This window comes from Oryza glaberrima, chromosome 9, assembly GCF_000147395.1.
Source record: "Oryza glaberrima chromosome 9, OglaRS2, whole genome shotgun sequence".
Lineage (NCBI taxonomy): Eukaryota > Viridiplantae > Streptophyta > Magnoliopsida > Poales > Poaceae > Oryza > Oryza glaberrima.
Window position 1 is genome coordinate 21245554 of NC_068334.1, and position 23450 is coordinate 21269003.

General features: G+C 40.9%; 2 protein-coding genes, 1 non-coding gene and 1 pseudogene across 3 annotated transcripts; all 4 read right to left on the minus strand.

Annotated features, from left to right (window-relative positions):
* Positions 1-525: 525 nt before the first annotated feature.
* LOC127784468 (uncharacterized) lies at positions 526-13192 on the minus strand (annotated as a pseudogene).
* A 1214-nt stretch (positions 13193-14406) lies between these two features.
* On the minus strand, positions 14407-14479 carry TRNAR-CCG (transfer RNA arginine (anticodon CCG)). Its single transcript has one exon. It is a non-coding gene; the product is annotated as a tRNA-Arg (tRNA).
* A 2056-nt stretch (positions 14480-16535) lies between these two features.
* LOC127783563 (uncharacterized) lies at positions 16536-17810 on the minus strand. Its single transcript, XM_052310752.1, has one exon. The coding sequence runs from the start codon at positions 17793-17795 to the stop codon at positions 16536-16538; it is 1260 nt and encodes a 419-aa protein (XP_052166712.1). The 5' UTR covers positions 17796-17810.
* A 1125-nt stretch (positions 17811-18935) lies between these two features.
* Positions 18936-21110, minus strand: LOC127784079 (zingipain-2-like). The gene is made up of 3 exons (XM_052311265.1): positions 20520-21110; positions 19834-20201; positions 18936-19344 (listed from the first exon to the last, which is right to left on the minus strand). The coding sequence occupies exons 1-3, from the start codon at positions 20992-20994 to the stop codon at positions 19078-19080; spliced, it is 1110 nt and encodes a 369-aa protein (XP_052167225.1). The 5' UTR covers positions 20995-21110; the 3' UTR covers positions 18936-19077.
* Positions 21111-23450: the final 2340 nt, after the last annotated feature.

Below are 23450 nucleotides of genomic sequence, written 5' to 3' on the forward strand. Positions count from 1 at the left end.
AGAAAAATATAGTACAATTTTCAACACAAACAAAACATTATGAAATTATATTTAATATTATATTTAATGATACTTATTTCATATTTTAGATGTTATTTTTTTATAAACTTAATCAAACTAACCAAGTTAGATTAGAAAAAAAATCAAACGTCTTTTAATATAAAACGGAGGGAGTAATGTTTCGGAACGAAGAAACTAGCAGCCATCGGTTTGCTTCTTGCCGCTAGACAATCCGATTGCTGCAAGACTCTTACCTCAGCCAGCCTCTAAATCCAATGCTATTTTCTTGATTTTCCCACAAATATTCTCCCCTATTCCTCTTTATTCCGGTTTAATTTGTCAGATCTGAGACACAATAATGTTCACAACATGTTCATACTCATCTCTACGAATATATACACACACACCCATCCTTATAATTTGCTTTATCTATATTTTCTTTTCATGATCAGCTAGCTTTTAAATTACATGTGCTCATAATGCGATTTGCTTAAGATATTCTTTGTTGTTTTCTAATTTGGTCATTATCTGAATAGTTGTACCCATTGGATGAGGTTCTCTATTCTAATTTTTTTTAAAAAAGAATAAAAACCTTCTTATGGGGGGAGATCAAGCTGTTGGTTAATTTATATTTTTCCATTTGCTGCTACATGCAGTTTTTGACATCTCCGGCAACGCACCCAGTTTTTAACTAGCACTTATCAATTAGGGGCAAATATCAATTACTAGTGTCTGGTGAAATTTTTGTGGTAGGTAACTATAACTGACTCGGTAAAGATTCAATTTGCACTTGAATCATAAAGGGCTGTTACAGCAAGGATGAGATGTTTAGCTCGTATCAACTGTGAAAGGTCTTTAACATTTTGTAAGGATGTGTACATGTCCTAGCATTATTTTTATCTTGTTGACTTCACTTTGTATATTTTTCTTTCTGCCATGTAAAAGCAAACAGCTAGCGATGTGCAAGTTGCAGATAGCTAATTTGTCAAAATAGAGTATTTGCATGGCCAACAGCCCAGCAGTTTGACAAGTTTTAGGAACTGTTACCTCGAAAGAAAAAAAATTCAGACAAGTGCTCAAAATTAAGGTTCCTCACAGTTACCAGACAACTCTCACCATGACTGATTACGGAATTGAATTTTACCAGCCCATCATAAACATACAGTAAAAGCTAATGGCGTCGAATTTCACCAGTGCATCATAACCAATACAGTAAGCTCGCTAATGGTGAGTTATCTTATCTCCTCTCCCTCCTTTGCCTTAAGAGGAGGTGCTCTTATCTGATGCTGTTCCCATCCTCTGTTGTATCTGTGATGCAGAAATCCCAGGTTCAGTTCAGTTCGACCAGGGCAGACACATAGCATGCTTATTACAAAAACAACAAACTATACACAAACACCAAACCCTTTTGAAAAGAAGTAAGTTTAATCTCAACTTTTGCTTAATGCATTATTGCAAACAGCTACTGACCCCCCCATCCCAACAATTTATGAATGTTACAAAGATGTAAAGCAGAATAATAAAAGGCTGAAACTTAAAATGACTACTCTAGCTGGAGCTAGAGATCCATGTTATCCATAAGGTCACATGCAGATAAATAATTCAGCAACAATCAGATTAGAAGTGAAATGCAAAGTAACTTATATTCATAGTATGAAAATACCTCAAATAAAGCTTGGCCCACAAAATCGCATTCATCTTTTTTTGAATCCACGCCACAAAAAACTCTCCTCGTGAACAGGCGTGACTCCAAAAACATATGGTGTATGAGTTGCCACCACCTTTTTAAAAAGAAAGACATCAAGCTGTTTAATGCTTTATGGATACTCTAAAATTCTATTTAAAAACACAAAGAAGTTGATGATCGGTTTTAGATCTATACATACCTCGTGGAAGCAAACACATGTAGATCTCTATCCATGTTGTTCATCTCGTGTAAGATCTGAAAGAAACAAAATCATATTATGATGTCTCTAAACAGCACAAATAATTTGATAGGTGAAGCTTTCTTACCAGGGAGATTAATGTTTCGTTGTTGATAGCATCTAATTGTTGAATCAGTATAATGCAGGGTCTTCTCGCTGTAGCTCTCAGGAACAGGTCAGACACCTAAAAACAAATCTAAATAAGTGAAAGGTGAAACATCTCTTGCAAAATTACACGTCCATGTCATCAAGCAATCTTAAACCACCCGATATTTTCATTAGTTGATACTCATGCCACGTTCTCACTCTCCAAATCAAGGGGCTAAAAAAAGAAAGAAAATCTCGCCCGTTCGCCGCCCACGAACCACCGCCTCCTCCTATAGTTGGCCATATGACCCGAGGCCCGACGGCCCGGCACAGGCATGGCCTGACTGGGGTTGGGCCCCTGCCGGCATAGCCCGACAGCCGGGCCATGCCTAGGCTGCTCCCTCGGCACGGGCCAGCTCGGCACGGCACGGTCAAAGAAAAATAGTTGAGGGATCCAACATAGACTTCAGCCATTTGAGGCACGACCCAAAGAGCAGAGGGATACAAAATAGACTTATTCCAGCCATAAAAGACTCAGCCAAAAGAGATGAGGGAGGCCAATAGACTTATTTTATCAAGGAGCGTGATGGGCTTGTTAGCATAATCCTTGCTGCTGCAGTCAATAAGCTACAGGTAGGATAGCTAGTAAGAATATACAGCTGCTTACAGATGGTAGTAGTAGTAAATTTAGATTTTACTTTAGCTGTAAACAGCAAGATAAATAGTATGTCGGTTACTGTAGCATACTGTAGCACCGACTTAAGATCCTATGAAAGGACATGTACCCCTCTTGAGTTAAGCAAGATATTCAGCTCATTTTCAGTTTCAGTTTCCGCTAGACTATTAAGTGTTATTCAGAAGTGATCCTACCAACAATTAGTATCAGAGCTAGGTGAAAGGAGTGACAGAGATGGAGGAAGTACCAGCTGCTGGAGCAATGCTTCCACCTCTTTTACTTGCTCTCCTTCAAATAACTTACATGCATTTGGGTCAATCTAAAGTAATGGCTGTCCTCTCCTCTCCCGTCCCTTCCTCTCCCCGTGGCGCTTCCCCTCCCACCAGCCCCACGCCGGCGGCCACCTCCTTGCCGGCGTCCTTCAGGCCGGTGCCCTGCTCTCCCATAGCGCCAGTTTCTCCCTCGTCCAGGTTCCGTTCGGTTGGTCGTTCAAAGCACCAGCGTTGGTGTGGGTTGAGTCCTTTGTCCGATGACCCCAGCCCCTCGTCGTACAAGGAGGCTCTTCTATCGACGTCGGTGTCTCACGTCTCCAAAACGCCATCCCCAGTTATCTCGGCGGCGCCTTCCCCGGGGACCTCTGCGGTGGTTTCGGCGGTGCGCTCACCGGTGTTTTTGCGGTCGCCGGTGGCTTTCCCCAAGTCGAACGCCGGCTCTTCCAACGTGTGCTTGCGGAGGCAACCTGGTGAAGATGGTTGGATTGAAGTGAAAGCCAAGTTTTTTCGCCGTCGGCAGCAGCGCCAACCTCGTCCTGTGCCCGTCGACCTGAGGGGGCGCTGTTTCAACTACTTCTCCACGTTCCATCGTGCGGCGGAGTGCCAGTGCAGCCCTCATTGTGTGTTTTCTTGTGTGTTTTCTCGACAAGTATAGTGTTTGATCCTGCAACGGCTTGGCTACTCTAGCTTTCCAACCCAGGTTACTGCTAGGTTTGCCAATTGGTGGTCAAGAACGGTAAGGGGTTTACCTACTAATGAGAAGAAAGGGCTAAACTCTTTAATCATCTTGGTCGCTTGGGAAAATTTGGAAGCACAGGAACAATTGTGTGTTTAATGGCGCTACCCCATGTTTGGCCGATGTTCTCCAAGCCATCGCTAATGAGGGCGCTCTTTGGTGACTAGCAGGAGCTACTAGTCTCCGTGATCTCTTTACTAGGAGAGGACTGCTAATGCACTAGTGTGTTTTGTGTGGTGTTCCTTTGGGTGTGTGGTGTTCTGTTGTATCCTTGGTGGACGGGTGTCGGAGTCTTTCTCTAACACCGTACACCTTTTCTTCTCTATCTTAATGAAATGATACGCATATCTCCTGCGTGTTCTAAAAAAAAATAACTTACATGCTGATAATACTATATGCAGTTTTAGTAGAAGACAAATTTGCTTTACCCATAATCAAATATATGATGAAGATATTTTGTTTTGGGTCCATTAACAGAACTGTTTAAGGATATCAAAGGTTGACGGGAACAATGAATGAAGCAAGTAAAAAAAATTCTTACATATTACTTCTACAGGTTTTGAGCTAAACTGGAAGTCGGTGGTATGCTAAATTTGTGAGCGTTAGAAAATATCAGTTACTTTTTTTCTATGTTCAACTAGCTAGGTTTTAGCAAACCATGAAATTCCCTGTGTATAGGCAATACTACACTTGAACGGATGAGAATCCACTCTTTTTACAATGAAGCTATATGCTGCTTGCTTTGCTTGACATTTAGATAATGCTACCCTGTACCACTACCCAAACTATTTTGTTTCTATTCTCCATACGTTACACCACAACTTCATAGCTTTCACATAATCTATTTAATATTTGCTTTGTATTGTAAAAATAATCTTTAAGTCAGCTTAAATAATATTAAACAAATCCTCTTGATTATACATACTTCCACTTCTATACCTATACACTCAGATAAATAGCACGTTGAATTTGTGTAACTATCTCAAAAATATGAAGTAAGGTAGATGATTTACGAACACTTAATTTTCTAGCAAGCTAATTATTTGCTTTCAGAAAGCAGGTTGTTCTCATAGTAACCCTCTTCCTGTAAATCTCAGAATTAGTACATGCATGCTTGCTGCCATTTACTTTTTTTGGCTAACATTTACACTTTGCATGGGTTAGTTACAACCTCTAGTTTCGAATCCAGCAAGAAGAAGAAATACTTGCTGGATCGATCTTGACCAGTGCAGACAGAGGTGTCAAGCGAGTTGTTCTTGCTATTTTTACTCTGCTTCTACATTACAAAGTTCACTAATAACGGGGAAGATGTGTAAAACCATCTTGCAGAATTCGATATGAAGATTCTTTTTACACAACATTCATTAAAGGATGGTCATAGTCACACAAATGTGCAATTTCACAAATATAGATGCATGGTTAATAAAACTAAATTAAGAAATACCGCATATTCAATAAAATTGAATCAATAAATTTAAAAACAACACTTACCGCCTTTGACCCAGTATTTTTAAAATCCTTCAGCACTTGCATTGCATCAATGACTATGGAATCGAACGACTGTGTTGCTGCAAAGAGTTTGGTGACATCACTCTTACTGAGCGAGGTGTTCCCATACAGAATGGCTTTTGTCAGAACCCAGCGTGAATATGGATCAATCGACTTGTTTATTTCCAATAACTTTAGAAGAGACATTCCAACACCATCCCAATCCCCCTCTTTCTCATCATTTCCACAATAAAATCGTGTCCTGATTCTTGAGAGAATTGTCGGGCATATCAGGTTTATCCACCTTGAAAGTCATGTAATATTATTAGAACAAAATAATTTATAGATCCATGCATCTAAAATAATGTTTTAAAAAGTAATTTGACACTAACCTCACAGATGCTACCAGAATAGTAATACGATGCCCGAAAATCACCCAAGGATCATCAAGCAGCAGTTTAAGCTGGATGCAAAACAAAATGTGTGTATGAGCTAAGAATCTAAAGTAGTGAAAGAACTAATCTTTCACGCGAAGTTACCATATCCACGTCATCAAAAAATTGTGAGCCATCCGATTTTCACTCTAAGCGTTATACTGAAAAGAGCATATGCAAAGATAGAATCAAGTGAAAAGTTGGAATACCTTATTGGGAATTTCTTTTAACCCCTATAAAGGCACTTAATCTGAATATAGACTTGTCATCATGGCCTTAGCAGCGGGACAAAGGTAAAATGAGTAAATAAGAATTTATAATTTCTATGGAAAATGGTTTAAATGTACTACTATTATATATATGCTCTGTCCATTCATTTTTAGATGGTTAAGATGAAGAACTACCAAAGTTTTTTAATGCTTTCAGTATTGACATTGAAAAAAATGGTACTCTTTAATACAAGCTGTTCTTCAGGTAATAGCGAGGTGGAGCTTTAAACAAAAATTTACCAGATTTAAGTAATTTGTATTCATTTAAATGAGAAAACTGCTGATTCTCAATAACCAGATTTATGTTTGGTTCGCACTATGTTTATACATTCATTTAAACTATTGACACTTGAATTGTTTATCTTATTGGTGGTCCTATTTTATTTTGGTTCAGAACACATTTATCAGAGTCCAGAAATATCTTATATAAATTAGATATCACAAATATACAACGTGTGCAATCATACTCCAGAAATATCGTATATAAATTAGATAGCACAAATATACAACGTGTGCAATCATACTTGACTGTATCTACGTGTACTGTCATCGCACCTGCTACAAGTCTGATGACAGATTCATCGATATGAACAAGCTCAAGGCTTCCACTTCTGGTGGTTAGCTTCGATTAATTGTATTTGCATTGTACCTGTTCTGTATCACTGCATATGCATAACTCAAGACAGTGTGCCAGCTGAAGTTTTGTGATCATTTTCTAGAGGTTATTGGCTATTTTGCTTTCCTTAGTAACACAATTTTATTTGTACTGTCATTGTTAGATGGAGGTTCTTCAAGAATTATAATTACTCTCTTTGATTTTTAGAAGTAAAACATTTTAACTATTTCAACAGGTCACATTAAATATGTTTACAACTGTAGTTATAACAGAAACTTCGCACAAATTCCATTTCATAATAATACAAGAGTATGAATGCATCTGAAACACCTTGATATCATCATGATCAAAAACATTTTCCCCCTTAATGAACTGGCAAGAATCACTGACAGGTTGTTGTTTAATACTCTGTAGAGTAATGAATATTCAGTTTTGTAATTGGAAGAGAAAAGGTAGTATATGCACTGTAAAATATTAAACATTTACGCTTGAACATAGTATTTGAGCCTTGAGCGAGAAACATTGGATTGTTATTAACAGGTCCTATGATTCCGCCAAAAAAAAAAAAAAAAAAAAAAAAAAAAAAACCATTATGGCATAAGTATACAAGTCGTCCATACGGGCATATAAAGTCGCGCAACGCGTGACTACGTGGCTAGTTAAACATGATTCCCTAAAGGTAATTGAAAGGCTGATTCTGGTAGTAAGTACCTGGGTGGTTGTTATGTCAGTCATAACTGTTGAACCACATCTGTTGTGAGGGACCAACTCATCAAACCGGTCAAGGAAGATCAGAAGTGGACCATCACCTGATTCAGGTCTCTGTATGCAGGTGTTGATCTACAATTCATTCAATAGTTAATTATAATAGTATCAAATACCAAGGGTCCTTCCTATCCCTTCAACCACAGCTTTTTTATCACATGGACCATGTAAGAGAAATGTCATTTTGCCCTTTGTGGCCTCATGTGGGAGGTGAGTATAGTAACTCATGAAATTACCAATCATCTGCAAATTAACAAAGATACAACATGGGAAACAAAAAAAGATCAAGATATATAGTCAAGTAAAGGCCTTAGACAAACTAGAACTATCTCAATTCATACATACCACTAGAAGAACTAACTCAATCCATACCTTACTGGCTCTGCCAACCACATTAGAAAGAGCGGGGTCATCCATCATTTTCATTTGCAGAGGAGTTGCAATGACTGGATGTAAGATTGGTGGGTACAGGGTCTCTCCAACAGTTTTCTCATCACTACCTTTCCAAATCATGATCTTGGTCCCTGAGGTAATTTGACCTGGGAGTTTATGAAAAGAAAACACCGTTGGTTATAATAATTTCAGTATGCACTCAACAGATTTAAAATATATATGCTGGAATAAGTCCAACCTGTAGTCATAGGCAGAGTTCCTACAACCTTGAAGATCCCTATCTTTTCTTTGCTCACTAACAAAGGGAATGACATCCCTGGATACATCACACCGATCTACAACAAAATGCAAAATATATGAGAGTGGTAGTGGACTACAGAAAACTGCAGATGCTATCATGGTTGCTGCTTGGTGTTTTCATTGAAACTATCAACATCTAAACAGAAGAGCCATAGTTTACCAAGATTTTCAGTTTTCTATAGCCAACAGAACTAGGATCAATCAATAACTGATGCACAACCATCCATTCCTCCACCCTGACCGTGTTCTTCACCGTTACATGTGTTATTACTTTGTTGCCTATTTCACAGCTACATGACCCCTTATCATCCTCTTATTTTTGGTTAGTGTCATGTGTCTCTGTCTTTGCCACTACATGAGTTGTCAACCTCTTGTCTTTTTCACCGCTCCATAATCCCATTATCCTTTTATTTTTCGTTGGCGCGCCCGCTTTATAGCACACACACACATACATTTTACATGTTTTTTAAGTAATTAGTTTGATTTTATACAAAATTTATTCACCAATCATACATTTGAAAGGATATATATACTCTCTCTTAATATATTTTAATTCCAAAACTTCGTGTTAACCATACACAATACAATACAATACATACAATAATTGGCAACCAAATACAACATGCATCATTAAATAGTTGCTAGAGATCTTCAGGTTCTTGAGTTATTTCTATTATGTACTCACAGTAATAATTTGATGCTTGGATCATCTCAACAGTTTATCCTCTCATCTGCTGATCATGGAAAAACAAAAGAAGATCGATTTTTGGAACATTCGACATATTCGATACAATATTTAAATCACTTGGGTGATATTCAGGTTTCATATATAAAGTGGTATGCCGAGCTTCTGCTTGCTTTTCAGCTGCCAGCATATCATATAAAAGGCATTCTGGTGCATTTGTGCCTTAACCATTTTAACAACAAATGAGCGAAGGAATTCATAATCGGCTTTCCTTTCTCCATGGTGCCATTACTCTTGAGCAGGACAATAACAAAACGGTGGTTTTCACTTATTCTTACTCAATTCCAACCCAACAATAACAAAACGCTTAAATATTCATATAGATTAAAAAGTTCTTTTAGATATAGATCATAAAGTTAAAAAAAAATAACAAAGAAATATTTTTCTTGCACTGTTCATTAGTCACGTGCATATTAATTTGTACCAGCTATTGGTAGACTTGATGTTTTAGATATCTCTACATGTCAAACATCTTTGCTGAAGTAGGATATGTATAGCTGAGCTCAAACAAGCAAAGGAGGAAAGCATGAAAAAGAAATCAAATCTTTGTTGAAGTTTGGGCCCTTCTATGCTAAGAAGTCAGAACTTATTGATATTAAAACTGGAAGCAACAGATAGTACTACTTTTAGTACATATAAGTAATTCTGTGGAAATTCTTATTAGAAAGAACTGTTGAAATCATTTTTCTTTGAAATGCTGTACCACTTCATTTACTCACTTTCTTTTTATAGTTTTCAAGTACACAAAAGACATGCACACACAGCACTAGGTACGCACACTATCATCTAACAACATTCAGGTGACTCCTCAGATCTTATACAGGTATTCCAAGAACTGCTGTAAGAAACCTAACAAAATTTGTTTCAGTTTATAAGATAATGATATACGTTGAATCTTAATAAATTTGTCCGATGTTAATTCACTTTGTTGTTGCGGTGTTTTTTTTGTCCAGATAATGACGTAGCTCCAACTTCCATGGAAGCAAACATCATGTGTTACATCTTCCATAACTGAGTAATTTTTTTACCAAATTCTAAATTTAAGATTGGTTACACATTATAAACTAAAATCTGTGGTTACCATCTTTTACTGGTCCAGAAAACTTACTATGCTAAGCAAACATCCCACTCTTATGCTGTAGAGTTTATTTTTCCAACATTCAACCAAATATATATAGTGAAAATAATGGTATCACGAAGTAAGAAAATTACTACTCTCAAATAATAATAGGTAAAGTACAGATTTGTTTCCCCAAAATCCTGTGATGTAGTAATAAAGAACATAATTTACTTCCAGACTTGGAAGATATAGAAACTTAAAGGAAGTATAGCTTAGCAGTAGCAATCACCATCTATTGAGACTTGAAGATAATAATAATAGTTTAATCACAGAGAAAAGTTCATCCAGATCTGCATTGATTGTACTAAGTAGATACCAGCGGAGAACCACCATCGTACTGCTGCAAGGGCGCAACTCTCTTCCAGATTCGCCATGAACTCGGTGGCGTCCTTCTTCTATCACCACCTTGACCTACCTCGGTGGAGATTGGGAGCGACGGGATGGCAAGAAGATGCGTGATGAGGATGGAGGCGCAGCGGTGGAGATAGAAGGGAGGAGTCTGCTCTTCTTCTCTGTGGGCGGAGCCTCCTCCTCTTCCTTGTCTGCCCCCTCTCCTCTAACCATGGCGCCGGGGTGCTCGTCGACGGCGTCTTCGTGTTCGGTGGCTCCCCAACGGCGCTCATCCGTCAATGCTAGCTGATGCCTCGGTGAAGGGGACGGAGAAGATTGGAGGAGGATGCAGGATGCAGCAGCATGCAGTACTGGAGATGGAGAGGATGAGTGGTAGGCCTGCTGGCTGCTGCTGGGTAGGGGGAGAGGAGTCGGCGGCGGCGGCGGAAACTAAGTAGTAGATGATTCCTTCTATATAGACCGGTCCTGTTCTATCACTGAAATGAAATGGAGGCCCATAAAAAAGGCCCATGTACTCTCGCAACTCTTCTTCTTTTTTATTTTTCCCGTCGTACGTGCATGCGTGCATATGCAAGATGTATGTTTCATCAGATGAATAATAAGAAGAAGAAGAAGATCAAGATGCATATGCGTGCGTTGCTAATCCCTTCTTCCGTAGAGAATATAGTATACGAAACAGTGTGCAGTTTGTACACACGAACACACAACAACAACAACAACAACAACAACAAAAGGGGGTGAAAAAGGAGTTAGCTTTAATTCAAGAGCTAGCAGAGCGTTATTATGCAAAAGGAAAACAAATCAATCAATTTGTTTGCAGACCGAAAGATAGATACTTGAGATGATATGCATGCATGTTTAGACGACGACGAATTGAAGCAACTGCCTGCATGCGCCGCGCCGGGGTTTACCTGAGTGGCGATGTGGTGCGGGGTAAGCGAAGCAGAGAGATCAGCATCATCGTCCATCGGCGTGATGATAGCCTTCGTGATGTGAGGGAGTGTGAAACCATGTGTGGTTATGGTTCTTTTGTGATGGAAAATTGACAAATACCGGAAGTACAAGAAGTGTGTGCGTGAACTAACATTGGTCAGGTTGCGATATCTGTGTCAAGACAACGGTTGTTTGGTTCATGTGTGTGCAGGTGATCAGAGTCGATCTTGGTCAACGGCGGATCGGGATTAGACTCAGGGAGGAGTTGAGGTCCAGAACGATCAAAGATGCTGGGTGACAAGATTGGACACAAGGTTGCACACGGTGGGCGGACACCGTGTGAGGAGGTCTTCTCAACGGGCTTCGTAAGGCTTGCACCAGAATCTGTGAAGAAAATTGGAAAAGAGAAATATGTGCAGCATGTATGTGTGTCATGATCAATATGCACATGCATGGCTCGGTGGTGCAGCCAAGGCATGCATGCATATGTGTGCATGTGGGCTAACAGCTTGGTTGGCAGGGAGGCCAAACCAATCTGGCCCAGGCACGTGGCTGGCCCAAGATGGCTCTCGGCTGGCAGGGAGGCCAAGCCGAGCAGGCCATGAAGGTGCGGGCGCACGGCCCAAAAGCGGAGGCAGCAACGTGCGCGGCTGGAGCGCAGGAACTGTATGTACTGGGTCCCACGCGGTTTTCGCAAGGCGCGGGCGGGAACGTGGTTTTCACGAAGCGCGCGCGGGAGCGGCTCGGGCTGGACACGCGGCGGCTCTGGATTTGCATGGACGGATGGAGAGCGGATCGAGACGAGCACGCGTGGCGTGGCCGGCGACGTGGCGAGCTTTGATTCATCAAGATGGCGAGCACGCGTATTGATCTGCATGTGAGGTGGTAAACATCTAGAGCTTTTCTCACTTTTGAGGAGGAGGAACAATGAATGGACTAGATCTATTCTGAGTTAGGGTTTCGTCTTAGGGGTATTTGAGACAATGTCTTAGGGGTTTTAGGCTATAAATAGAGATGGTGGTAAGGGTGGAGGTTGCTCTTTTTTAATCCTTTTGAGATGCTCGGTGAGAGAGTTTCGGTGTGAGTTTGGAGTGTGTTTGCCCGAGAGGCTTTTGTATTAGGATTAGTTTGGAGTGTGTTTTTCCGAGAGATTTTAAGTTTGTGTTAATGTTTCTCTGAAGGTGTATGTTTGCTCCTAGTTGAGTGGTTATTTTGCATCACCTATGAATGAAATGATTTGAAGGATTTCGTTTTTGTCTTGTTCATTTAAATTCCACAATTTAAATTCCGCTTGCAATTTGAACTTTGTGATGATGAGTTTTGCTATCTCCTCCTCACCTCTCTTCTAGTTTCGGGAATTCCTTCTCTCTTCTTTTCTAGATCCGGCTTCTCTAATAGCCGCGGTTCTAATAAGAATTTTGAGAAATCTAGCTTGATGAGTATTTTCGGGGGCAAGATTTGAATTGCTATATTCACCCCCTCTATAGCCGTTCTTTGTCTTTCAGGGAGGTCGTCGAGTAATGTGATGCGAACCGAGGTTTTGGGCTTGATGCCCATGCAGTCAGCCATGTCCTTGGAGATCTACAACAACAAGCGAGAGAGAGAGAGAGAGAGAGAGAGCGCAAATCGATCAAGGGAGAGCAGAAGAAAAGAAAAGAAAATGAATCGTTAACCAACTTAATTACCTCCATTACTGATGCTTCCTCAGTGGTTGAGATGTGCCCTTTCCAGGGCAGCGTCCAGATCTTGACGCCGGCGCAGAAAGAGCACGCGCCAGCGCCGGCGCCGCACTCCCGGCAACGTACCTCCACGGCCGCCAGGGAGGGCAGCGTCCACCCGAGGCCCGAGGCGGCGCGCGCCTCCACCACAGCACGCGCGGCGTCGATGGGAAGGAGCGCTCGGAAACTGCCGTCTCCGTGCGTGCCCTTGGCCGTCTTCGGGAGAACCACAATCGTGGCATCCCACGGAGAGCTGCTCATGGAGGAGGAGGAGGAAGACATCATCTCTCTTCTTCTTTTTTTTTCTTCTTGATGTCTCCTCCCCTCTCCTCTCCTCTCCTCTCTCCCTCTCTCTCTCTCTCTCTCTGCCTCGCTCGCTGCTGCTTTTATACAAGAAGAGAAGCAAGCCTCCCTTGAAGAAGAAGAAGCAGCATGCGCTGCTTGCCGTTGCAACTTTGGGATCAGCGCTAGCAGCTGCCAGTGCCAGTGTCAGACGACTACCTTTTGTCAGGAGGAAGAGCTAGCGCGCGTACGTATCATCACAAAATTAACTCCATCATATCCAAGTCGTTTTAATTCCTTTTACGTCCGTAGCAATTACATTACACTACTAGGTAGTAATTAACTAAGATTAAGAAAAACTTAATGCCATTCTTAAAAATAAACTAATTTTATGATCTACATACGTACTAGTACTGTGTGACCGATCATGCATGAATAACGAAGAGAGATATAATAAATTAAGCATATTAAATTCCCTCTATGCTCTATCAATCTAGTGTACAATTAAGTCAAATGCATGCATTGTATACCTTCTTTCAAAAACAAAACAAAAAATAATTACTCCAGTAAATTCCTTCCCCATTCTTATTAATTTGGTCGGTATAGAAAAGAAAAGTTAGGAGGAATTCAGGCAGCAGCAGCAGCTTTGCTGTACTGTGTACTACACATGCATGCATATCTTGATTCGTTTTCTCGTCGTCTACGCGAACGTGCTGGGCCCTGCATCCACATTTTGGACACAAACTCGATCGATCCCGTCCTAATCTAATCTAATCTAAAAATTAACCAAGTTTTACGCTGTCAAATCAAATCTGCACTACGCCATACTATGCGGTTTTTCTTTTGCACGGTTAATAAACAATTAAATATTATTTAGCTCGAAGAGCATTTTGCAAGGTTCCCCTAGCTACTTTTTTTGTCACCTCTTTAACTTTTTCCCATTTCATTTTCTTTTGACTGCCCGGCTTGGGCTCCTGCCATGCTATACGTACGTACGGGATTTAATTTGGACGGTAGCCACAGAGAGCTACTCCACTACCTCAGCAATAATTCAAAAAAAAAGTTGCACAAAGGACTATACATGCAGTCCATACCTTTCATTTATTTATAGAATATTTCAGAAACAAAAAGGATTTGCCCAATAAAGGACTACATGAACCTTACATTTAGATACTGGAAAGTTCGTTAAGTAAATGAAAACATTGCAATGATGAATTCAAATATTGAAGCAACTAACATAATTACTATTATTTAAAAAAAAGGCAAGAAAATTCCAGAACATACAACAAAAAAACACGACCACGATGGGACTCGAACCCACAATCTCCCGCTCCGGAGGCGAGCGCCTTATCCATTAGGCCACGCGGTCATCTTGCCATAAAGTTCTGACTAAAATTTATTTACAAATAAATATATAAAAATACGGCTATCAATACTTTGGTTGAGAGTTTGGAGACAAAAGCGCAGAAACAATTCTGGGCAACCATTATCCAGCATATATATTCATGGTATTTACGGACCGACTAGCCTGCTAGCTATTCGTACCTTCCTGCCTATACTAAATCGCCATGCGGTATAACTTTTAAGAGAGAGCTTAGGATGAAGCTACTGTTCTAATAATATATATAAAATATAACACCAAGTCCTATATTGTAACCAACTATGTACATATATTCGATACAAAAACTGTAACACGTCAAATCTGCTCCGACCTCCAATCAACCACCCGTCGATCTAGCCGCAAGCCGAAGCCAACAAATCTCCGCGCCGTCTTTCAAGCCGTTGGACGACCTGAGTACCATAACTAGCAATCTCACTGTCGAACGCAGCTCACCAAGCCCGGACCACCCCCGATCGAAATGTTCGGTTCCACTAATCGAGAACACTAATTGCTTCCACCTTCAATCAACCACTGTCTCTTTGTTGAAAGAAGAAAAAAACGCGAATATTAGGGAAGGACCTAATATGAAATAAATAGAAGGGGTAAAACTTCGAACCCAGGCCAGCTAGCCCACCATTTTATGGAGCTAGCCAAAAGACCCTTGGACGTCTCTGTGTGTGTTTTGAAAGCAACAAACCCAAAGTTCAAGCCACCTGTCTGAAATTGAGTAGTCTTCTAGTGGTATCCTACAGCACTCATGTGAACACACTGCACAATATTTGGATGGGGTTTTCCAAGGAATGGGTCCTTATATGAGGATACGAAGCCACATCACACATGCACGACCCTATATCACGACTTTTGCAAAATATTTTTCTTTTCAAACCCACCGATACCAAGTATCGAGTTTTCTCAAACAGTTTCTAGCATGTTTTCCCAAAGTAGTGAAATCGCAAATCAATGCGGGTAATGGGTAATGGGTAGATCCATCGGTTACGCAAATCGAGGCCAATCAAATTAACGTGGGTACGCTAAACATGTAATTTTATAATAAACACATTTTGTAAACTAATAGCAATATGACCGAAGAGTAGCTTGCCTCAAACTTGGTCTTCAAATCTTATCAATCCTTGCGCGAGGCAAATTTCTGGAACAACCGCTATGCCATGAATTAGAGAAAATTGTACAAGACCCTACAAGTAAACAATATTTGTAATAAAAAAATAGTTTCATTAGATATATCTCATTTTCAGATAAAATTGGAAGTGGCACAAAGTCAAGGGTGGTGCTAATGGGCGGGTGGTCGCTGTGAGCGATCACCCGTCCCTCCCCTAATACGGCTTCTCTCCCCCTTCCTCCTCTCATTCTTCTCTTCCTACTACACCATAAATTTAAAAAAAATAAAAAAACAAAGTTAGAAAAAATTATGTATATATATATATATATATATATATTTGAATTCAAATTCAAATTTAAATTGGGTATATAAACTTTTGACTTATAAACTTTGGGTCTCTAAACTTTAGGTGTATAAACTTTAGATGTGTAAACTTAAGGTGTACAAACTTGTGTATAATAAATTTAATAAAATAGAAAAGTAATGTGGTACCAAAAAAAAAAAAGAAAACAGGGGTGATCGTCCAGGACGATCGATCGCCCATTAGGAAACTCGCAAAGTCAATCTCGTAGTAACGGTTTAGAAAAGAATCTGCTCGCAACGGGATATATACCGTGGTGTAGTTTATCTGTATTTTTATCCTCCTGTGAAATTAAGCTGGCTGAATTGTGTGCAAAAATCATTTTGTAGTACTGTTGTAATGTACTCTAGAGAGAACAGTACAAATAAGTCGACTAGAAACAACATGCATTATATTCATGCAGCGGCGCCATGATACATGGATGATCAGGCCGGGGTGAAATTAGGAGTGAGATCGGCAGCTAGGGGTAGCGACTGAAACTAAATAGTAATACTAAACTCATTAAAGTATCACTTTAAAATTTGAAAAATTGGAAGGGGAAAAAAAGAAAATTACACTAATTGTTATTAGGCATAGGGTTTAGATAATTTTGGTTCCGGCCCTGCGTGGATGGTTGGGCGTGGTAGGAACCAAGTGCAGCAGCTGGCAAGCCATCCAGGAGGCAGTTCATCCAGCATTGTGATGGTGTCGTCCTCCAACCTATACCTGTACACCGTACACCTGTCCAGGAGCAGGAACCCTCGTCGTCCTAGCCCGCGCCCCACGCTGTCTATCATCAAGTAGGCGCACCCGCCGTCCACCTCGCCGGCCAGCTGCCCCGCCTCCACGGCGAAGCTGCTCGTCCACCCCAGGAACAGCACGCTGCTGCCCAGCAACCTCCGCCCCTCCCTCTTCACCCACCGCCCGCTCTTCTTCTCCCTCGAGTACACCCACAAGCTCACCGCGCCGCTTCCCACCAGGTCGCCTCCCTTGAGAGGGCCGTGGCCGTGGCCGTGATCGAACAACGCCGCCGCCGCGACATGGACGTACGCCCACATCAGCTCGCCGCCGAGCTCGAAGAAGTAGCTGTACGAGGCAGGGTCGTCGTACAGCTGCGGCAGCGACCTCTTCTCGAGTCTCCCGGTGAACACATCGCCTGGGGCTATGCTGAGCATGCCCACCCTGTAGAATTGCCTGCCCGCGTTGATCACCTTGCCGTCGTGGTACGTGGCGCTCCACTGCTGCCAGAACGACATCGTCTCGGAGTCTATGCACATGTGCACAGAGGTCCATGCGTCGTCGCCCGCCCGCAGGATGGCCGCGCGGTAGAATGTACAACTGCTGATGCTCAGGTAGTAGAGGAGCACCGTGCCGTCGCCGGTGACCACACCGTCCACGCTGCCAAGATAGCCGGCCATGTTTTCCGGGAAGCACCGCGGCAGGTGGGTGGCGGCTCCGGTGAGCGGGTTCACGAGGCTGGCCCCGTCGCGGCAGACGGCGAGGACGCGGCCGCCTGGGCCGTCGGTGTCGCGCACGGCGAACTTCTCGCCGAGGCAGCTGGCGCGGGAGACGCGGAAGGTGGCCTTGTGGCCGGAGACGGAGCGGAACAGCAGCTTGTCCTCGTCGGCCCAGCAGGGTTCTCGCCACGGCGGCGTGGACTCGTCCAAGCACCTCACTAGCCACGGGAAGAACAAGGGCGGCGGCGACACCACGGCGTCGCGCCAGGGCTTGCAGACGGCGTGGAAGTGGACGTAGTCGGCGACTTCGCGGAGGCGGCCGGAGATCTCGCGGATCAGGTCGGCCGGGAGGTCGGGCCACCTGGACACGCAGGTGGCGTCCCCGGCCATGGCACGACGCGCCTATTAATTCGTCGAGACTCTCGCAACCTTTGGTATATCTCGATCGATTATGCACGCATGCATATATGTACGTATCGATGTGGACAGAATTCGTGTCCAACTACAGCTACCGCCGTACAACACTACAAAGACAGATCGCACTGATTTATATAATCTGACTAACTAATGTTTTGTTTTGTCTGGCAAATTAATTAGAGAACGTATACATGATGGCCCATCTCCGATATTATATTGGGCTCCCCCATCAAAGAATATGTCTATTTTACCTCCCTCATCTCTTACCCTTAATTAAATCGCCTTCCACTAAAAAAATCTGTGTATATATAACATATCTCCATCTTTAAAAACCGGTGTAAATTGACTCCTTAATGGTTTTAGATGTTGTTTCTGTAGGTGGGAGGCCCACATGTTAGTGAGATATATAAAAAATATGTGAAGGACACCAAAAAAAAATTTACACTTTTAAATATAAACTAAGATCTTCGACAAAATGTCACCTTACGTGCCCCTCCTCTTAGCTTAACATATGGCTCTTGTACCCACCATAAATGTCAAATCTATAATATAATCTCATAAAACAAATAATAGTAGTGGTACATCGCTGATAAAATGCCGCCTTATGCATCTCTCTCTTACGAGAGCGGCCATACGTACGGTTATTTGTGTAAGATGCTTGTACGACTACGACCTAACGTTTCCCACCAAATGCCTATGGCATTTTCCAGCCGTTTTTTCTAACAAAGCAACACAAGACGTTCATCTGTTAGCAATCATATAATGATCGTACATATAAACCGTATGCAATAGTATTTTTGCTTTTGTATTGCGAAACATGGTCCTTAATTACACACCACTAGAAATTAAACTCGCATTTATCACACATGACAGACAAAATGCATGTTTATCACACATTTTTATGTACTATATATATATAGGAGAAAAACCAATTATAAGAGATATGATTGAAAAAAAAGGAAAAAAAAGTCAGATGTTAAATCAATTCTGGAGAAAAACCGGGAGGAATGGATCAAATCAACCAGACCACCTCCCCTAACTCATTTTGCTACAACGACGATGGGATAAGCCTCGGCTGGCCATTAGGAGCAAGTAAATAAAATAAAAAACAAAGAAAGTAAGGGCCACTTTTATTTATTGCTTTTTCAAGCACAACAAACTACAAATGCATACTTCACTGACGTATGCAAATAATTTATTCAAACTCGGCCCTATGATACATTGATCGATCATCGCATTGATCTGAACTCTCAGACTAGTAGGAGGCAACAACGGCAGGAGTTGCAGGATAAGACCAATTTTTATGACCATTTTTGACAGAGTACACACCATACATGGCAATGCCACAGAGGCCCTCTTTGGCTATGACGTCACGCTTCATGCGGCCGAAACCATTATTGCCCCAATCCTTTCCCCATGAATTCTTGATGATCCAGTACTTGATGTTGTCCCGTGTCACGCCATACCCTACCACTAACACACCGTGGTTCACCGTCGTCCCGCACGGCCCACTGTACACGCCCTGCATGTATATAAACCAACATAATTGGGAGATAGATTTTAATCACATGATTGGATGCCCACTCGTTTAGTGCATGTCGACTAAATGGTTATGAAAAAGTTTTCAAAAAAATTAAGAAGATAGATTGATATATAATATATCACTACACAAACATATAAATTAAAATTCAACTTTTATAAGTTGTAAAAAATAACAAATTTAACTGTGAATATACGTATGCTATTCAGAGTTTGATTTGTTATTTTTGTTATAACTTATAGAAGTCGAATTTGAAATTGCATATTTGTAGATCGAGTGACATATTACATATGAATCTCTCTTGTCTATTTTTTGAATTTTTTTTATATTCATTTGGTTCACCTAGGTGGTTAATCTTAATTTGAAATAATTTATTTCCACATATTAATTATACTGCTTGTTATAGGTCGATCTCAACACACTCGATTGAAATTAATCTTAATTTGAAATAATTTGAATTCGGTTAATTACCTCCTTGTAGAGCTGGAGGCTTTGGGTGGCTTCGATGGAGACCGCGACCGGAGCCCTGTAGACGCTGCGCTTGAGAGCGGCCTCGCTGGCGGGCACATCGACTGCGCCGTCCATCTTCACCACGGCCACTGGAGTATTCCTCCTGCAGGCCCGATCCTTGGCCTCGTATGGCGGGTAGCTGCCAGCCGGGCTGATCCCCTGCTTCACGGCGTAGCCATGCAGGACCGGGGAATACGACCCGCCGCCGATGCAGTCGCCGCCGCCGGAGCAGTCCAGCACCTGCTGCTCCGACAGCGTCACCAGCTTCCCCGTCGCGATCGCGTTCGCGCCCTCCACCGCGCCAACCGCCGAGAACGCCCAGCAGCTCTCTTAATGATTAATTATTAGTTATTAGCTACTATATCAATTTTGATTCTATATATAAAAATTCCAATCAAACCAAACTACTTTAATTAATTTACCAAATTTTAAGTGAAACTGTTTTGATGATCCTTGAGTAGATGTTCTCTCATTATTTACATGTCACTCAAATAATTATATTTTTGTTAAAAAAATAAGAAGATATATTAATATATGATATATCACTTAACAAACATATAAGTTTAAATTCAACTCTATATCTCACAACGAAAAAAAATCAAATTAAACTAGAACTAGTTAACGTATTTTAACTGTATACTACTTACCGCACGTACCCTGCTCCCTGGCAGGAGTGACAGCTCCGTGCTGTCTCCAGTCCCAGGAAGCCGGCACGTCGCCGGCCAGCTCCAGCTCCAGCTCCTCCTCAGCCTCGGGAGCTCTAGCCATGGCAGCGGCGTCCACCTTGGTACCGGTGTACTTAGCGACGAACTCCTCGAGCGTCATATCGGCGAACTTGTTGAGGCCGAGCTTGTAGGTCATGTCCTCTTTCTTGTTGAACTCGCTCACATACCTGGCGTTCGCCTTGAATGCCTCGAACCTGCTCTCCATGTCGCCGAGGTGCGACGACGACGAGGTGTGCACGGGCAGCATGGCGCCGCGCCACCTCTGGTAGAGGCTCCACATGCTCTCCTCCGACCCCAGGTCCTCGTCCGTGAACGGGACATGCGGCTGAGGCGCCGACGCCGCCATGGCTGTGGCCATCAGCACAGCCAAAACCCCTACTACTAATGCCTTCTTCATCTCCGTATGTATGTGTACGTCCGTGTGTCTTAATTAGCTAGCCTGAGGATCTCTTTCAGTGATGGGGGAGAATGTGTAGATCCATGCATGGGATTGAGGCCGCAATTTATAGAGCTCGATCGCTGATAGGTTTTTATGCAGCAGGTGCTCACACTTAATTCTCATAGATGCGCGCACAAACACCTTATTTCTACTAGCACTTCTAAAAAGACTGAGTCGATATATCTTAAGACTGATAAAGTCATCATAGGCACCTCCTTGTTGACAGATATACCGTACTAGACATTATAAACATCTCTAAAATATAGGCCTGGCATATCTTGAGATTTATAATGTCACCATAAATATCTCTCGATGGATACCTTATCTATATATCACTATAAGAAAAAATAGCTAATTTGAATCTAGTTAGACATATTTAATTAACCCAACTAGTTAAAGATACGCTCACTTCATTCATGCAAAAGGTTGAGCTAGCTAGGTAATGTTAGACTTTTACTCCCTCCTATTTTACTTAATCTCTAGTCCTTCAGCCATCTATTTATTTCACATCAAGCTAATGACTGTTTTTTTAAAAAATTTATTATATGCATAAAGATGATGCTCAAGGAGGATATACTCTGTATATATGATGATGACAGGGAGTGGATTTTTATCCGTTGAGGGGACATTTTCTTGTTTTGTGCATGGCGTTCAAAAGTTATCAAAAAATTTGAAATTTGTTTTCAAGATAGATCAATATATAATATATATTTTTTGCAAACATACGAGTTAAAATTCGACTTATATAATTCGAAACAAAATAACAAATTTGACTATAAATTACATGTTCTATTCATAGTCAAATTTATTATTTTTGTTTTTACTTATATAAGTTGAATTTAAACTTGCATGTTTGTGAAGTGACATATAATTTTTTAATTTTTTTTATGATTTTTTAAGTGATATGCAAAAATGAGAGCATATCCCTTAAAGAATGAATTGAGTTTTTCATTATGCAGCAAATTAATAGAAGCAATATGCATGGGCATGTGTATCACGAGGGAGAGAGCTAGGTACGAGGTGGGTATCAGTATCAATAGTGCAATGCACCAATAATTTCAGGTGGGTATCAGCATCAGTAGTACTGCAATAGACCAAATGATTATTTCCCGGGTGTAACAGGAAGTGGCCGGATCACTACTATATTTCCCCTATGCACACGGAACCGGAAAAGTGGAATTTGTAAGTGAAGCTAGTTCCCTCGTTTTCTCAAAATACATGCATGTAGTTATTACCAAGAATCCAAGATATCTGAAATTTAGTTGTGACATTGACCCAACATGTAGTATGTACTCCATCCGCCTCAAAATAACTTCATTGATTTTTCTCCATCCATTTGTTCCAGGAAGGCTTTATTTTTAAGCAACCAATGCATTAGGATTTGATTAAAGTGAAATGCATACTAATCTTTAATTTAAAATTTATATTGGTATGTGCAATATGGGCTAAAAATGAAGTTATTTAAAGTTTGAATTCAATTCACACATTAACAAAATATATATATATATATATATATACTATTAACAACACCTGCACTATTCATCACCTTATCAGTGTACTCTATATTATTAAATATTTTAGTTTAATATTACTATTTGTATTATGATTTGAGGTGTAAATGTATATCAAGGAACATATCCCCTCAAGACAAGAAAAATTTTTGGATGTATCCTGCTGCAGGACCATATCCTATCCACTACGACGCGCACTGAGATCCCTGGACTAGACCGGTTAATGTCTGTTCCTGTCGTCGAGAAAAAAAAAACATCTCTATAGGACCTGGTGCAAAATCAACCTATACACCGCGCACCAAATCTTTCCGAAATAAGTTGATTTCTAAATTTTAAAATTTATTTATTTCAAAATATATCACTTTATTTTTTTACTTATCATGCATCGATAATATCGATAATGGAAGCTTTTTCTTTGGCTTACGTTTCAACGGCTTTTATTTTAAACTGAAAGAGTGCATTTATTTTGGAATGAATGGAGTAATTAGCTTCCTAACTTCCTTCACTGCTCCTCTCTGCGCAACGGCTGGCCATGCATGGAATCTATACCATCGATCCGATTCTCCGGCTAATGGTGTATGTATATACCGGCGTAAGCTCATTTTAGACTTTATTATAGTATTTTTGGTTTTGTGTGCAACGTTTGACCGTCCACCTTATTTAAAAAAATTACAAAAGTAATTAAAAAAATTAGTTACACATAAAGCACTAGCATCATCTAATAACAATAAAAAAATACTAATCATATTTTTTAAAATAAAACGAAGAGTCAAACAACCGTCCACCTTATTTAAAAAATTTACAAAAATAATTTAAAAAATTAGTTACACATAAAGCACTAGCATCATCTAATAACAATAAAAAAAATACTAATCATATTTTTAAAAATAAAACGAAGAGTCA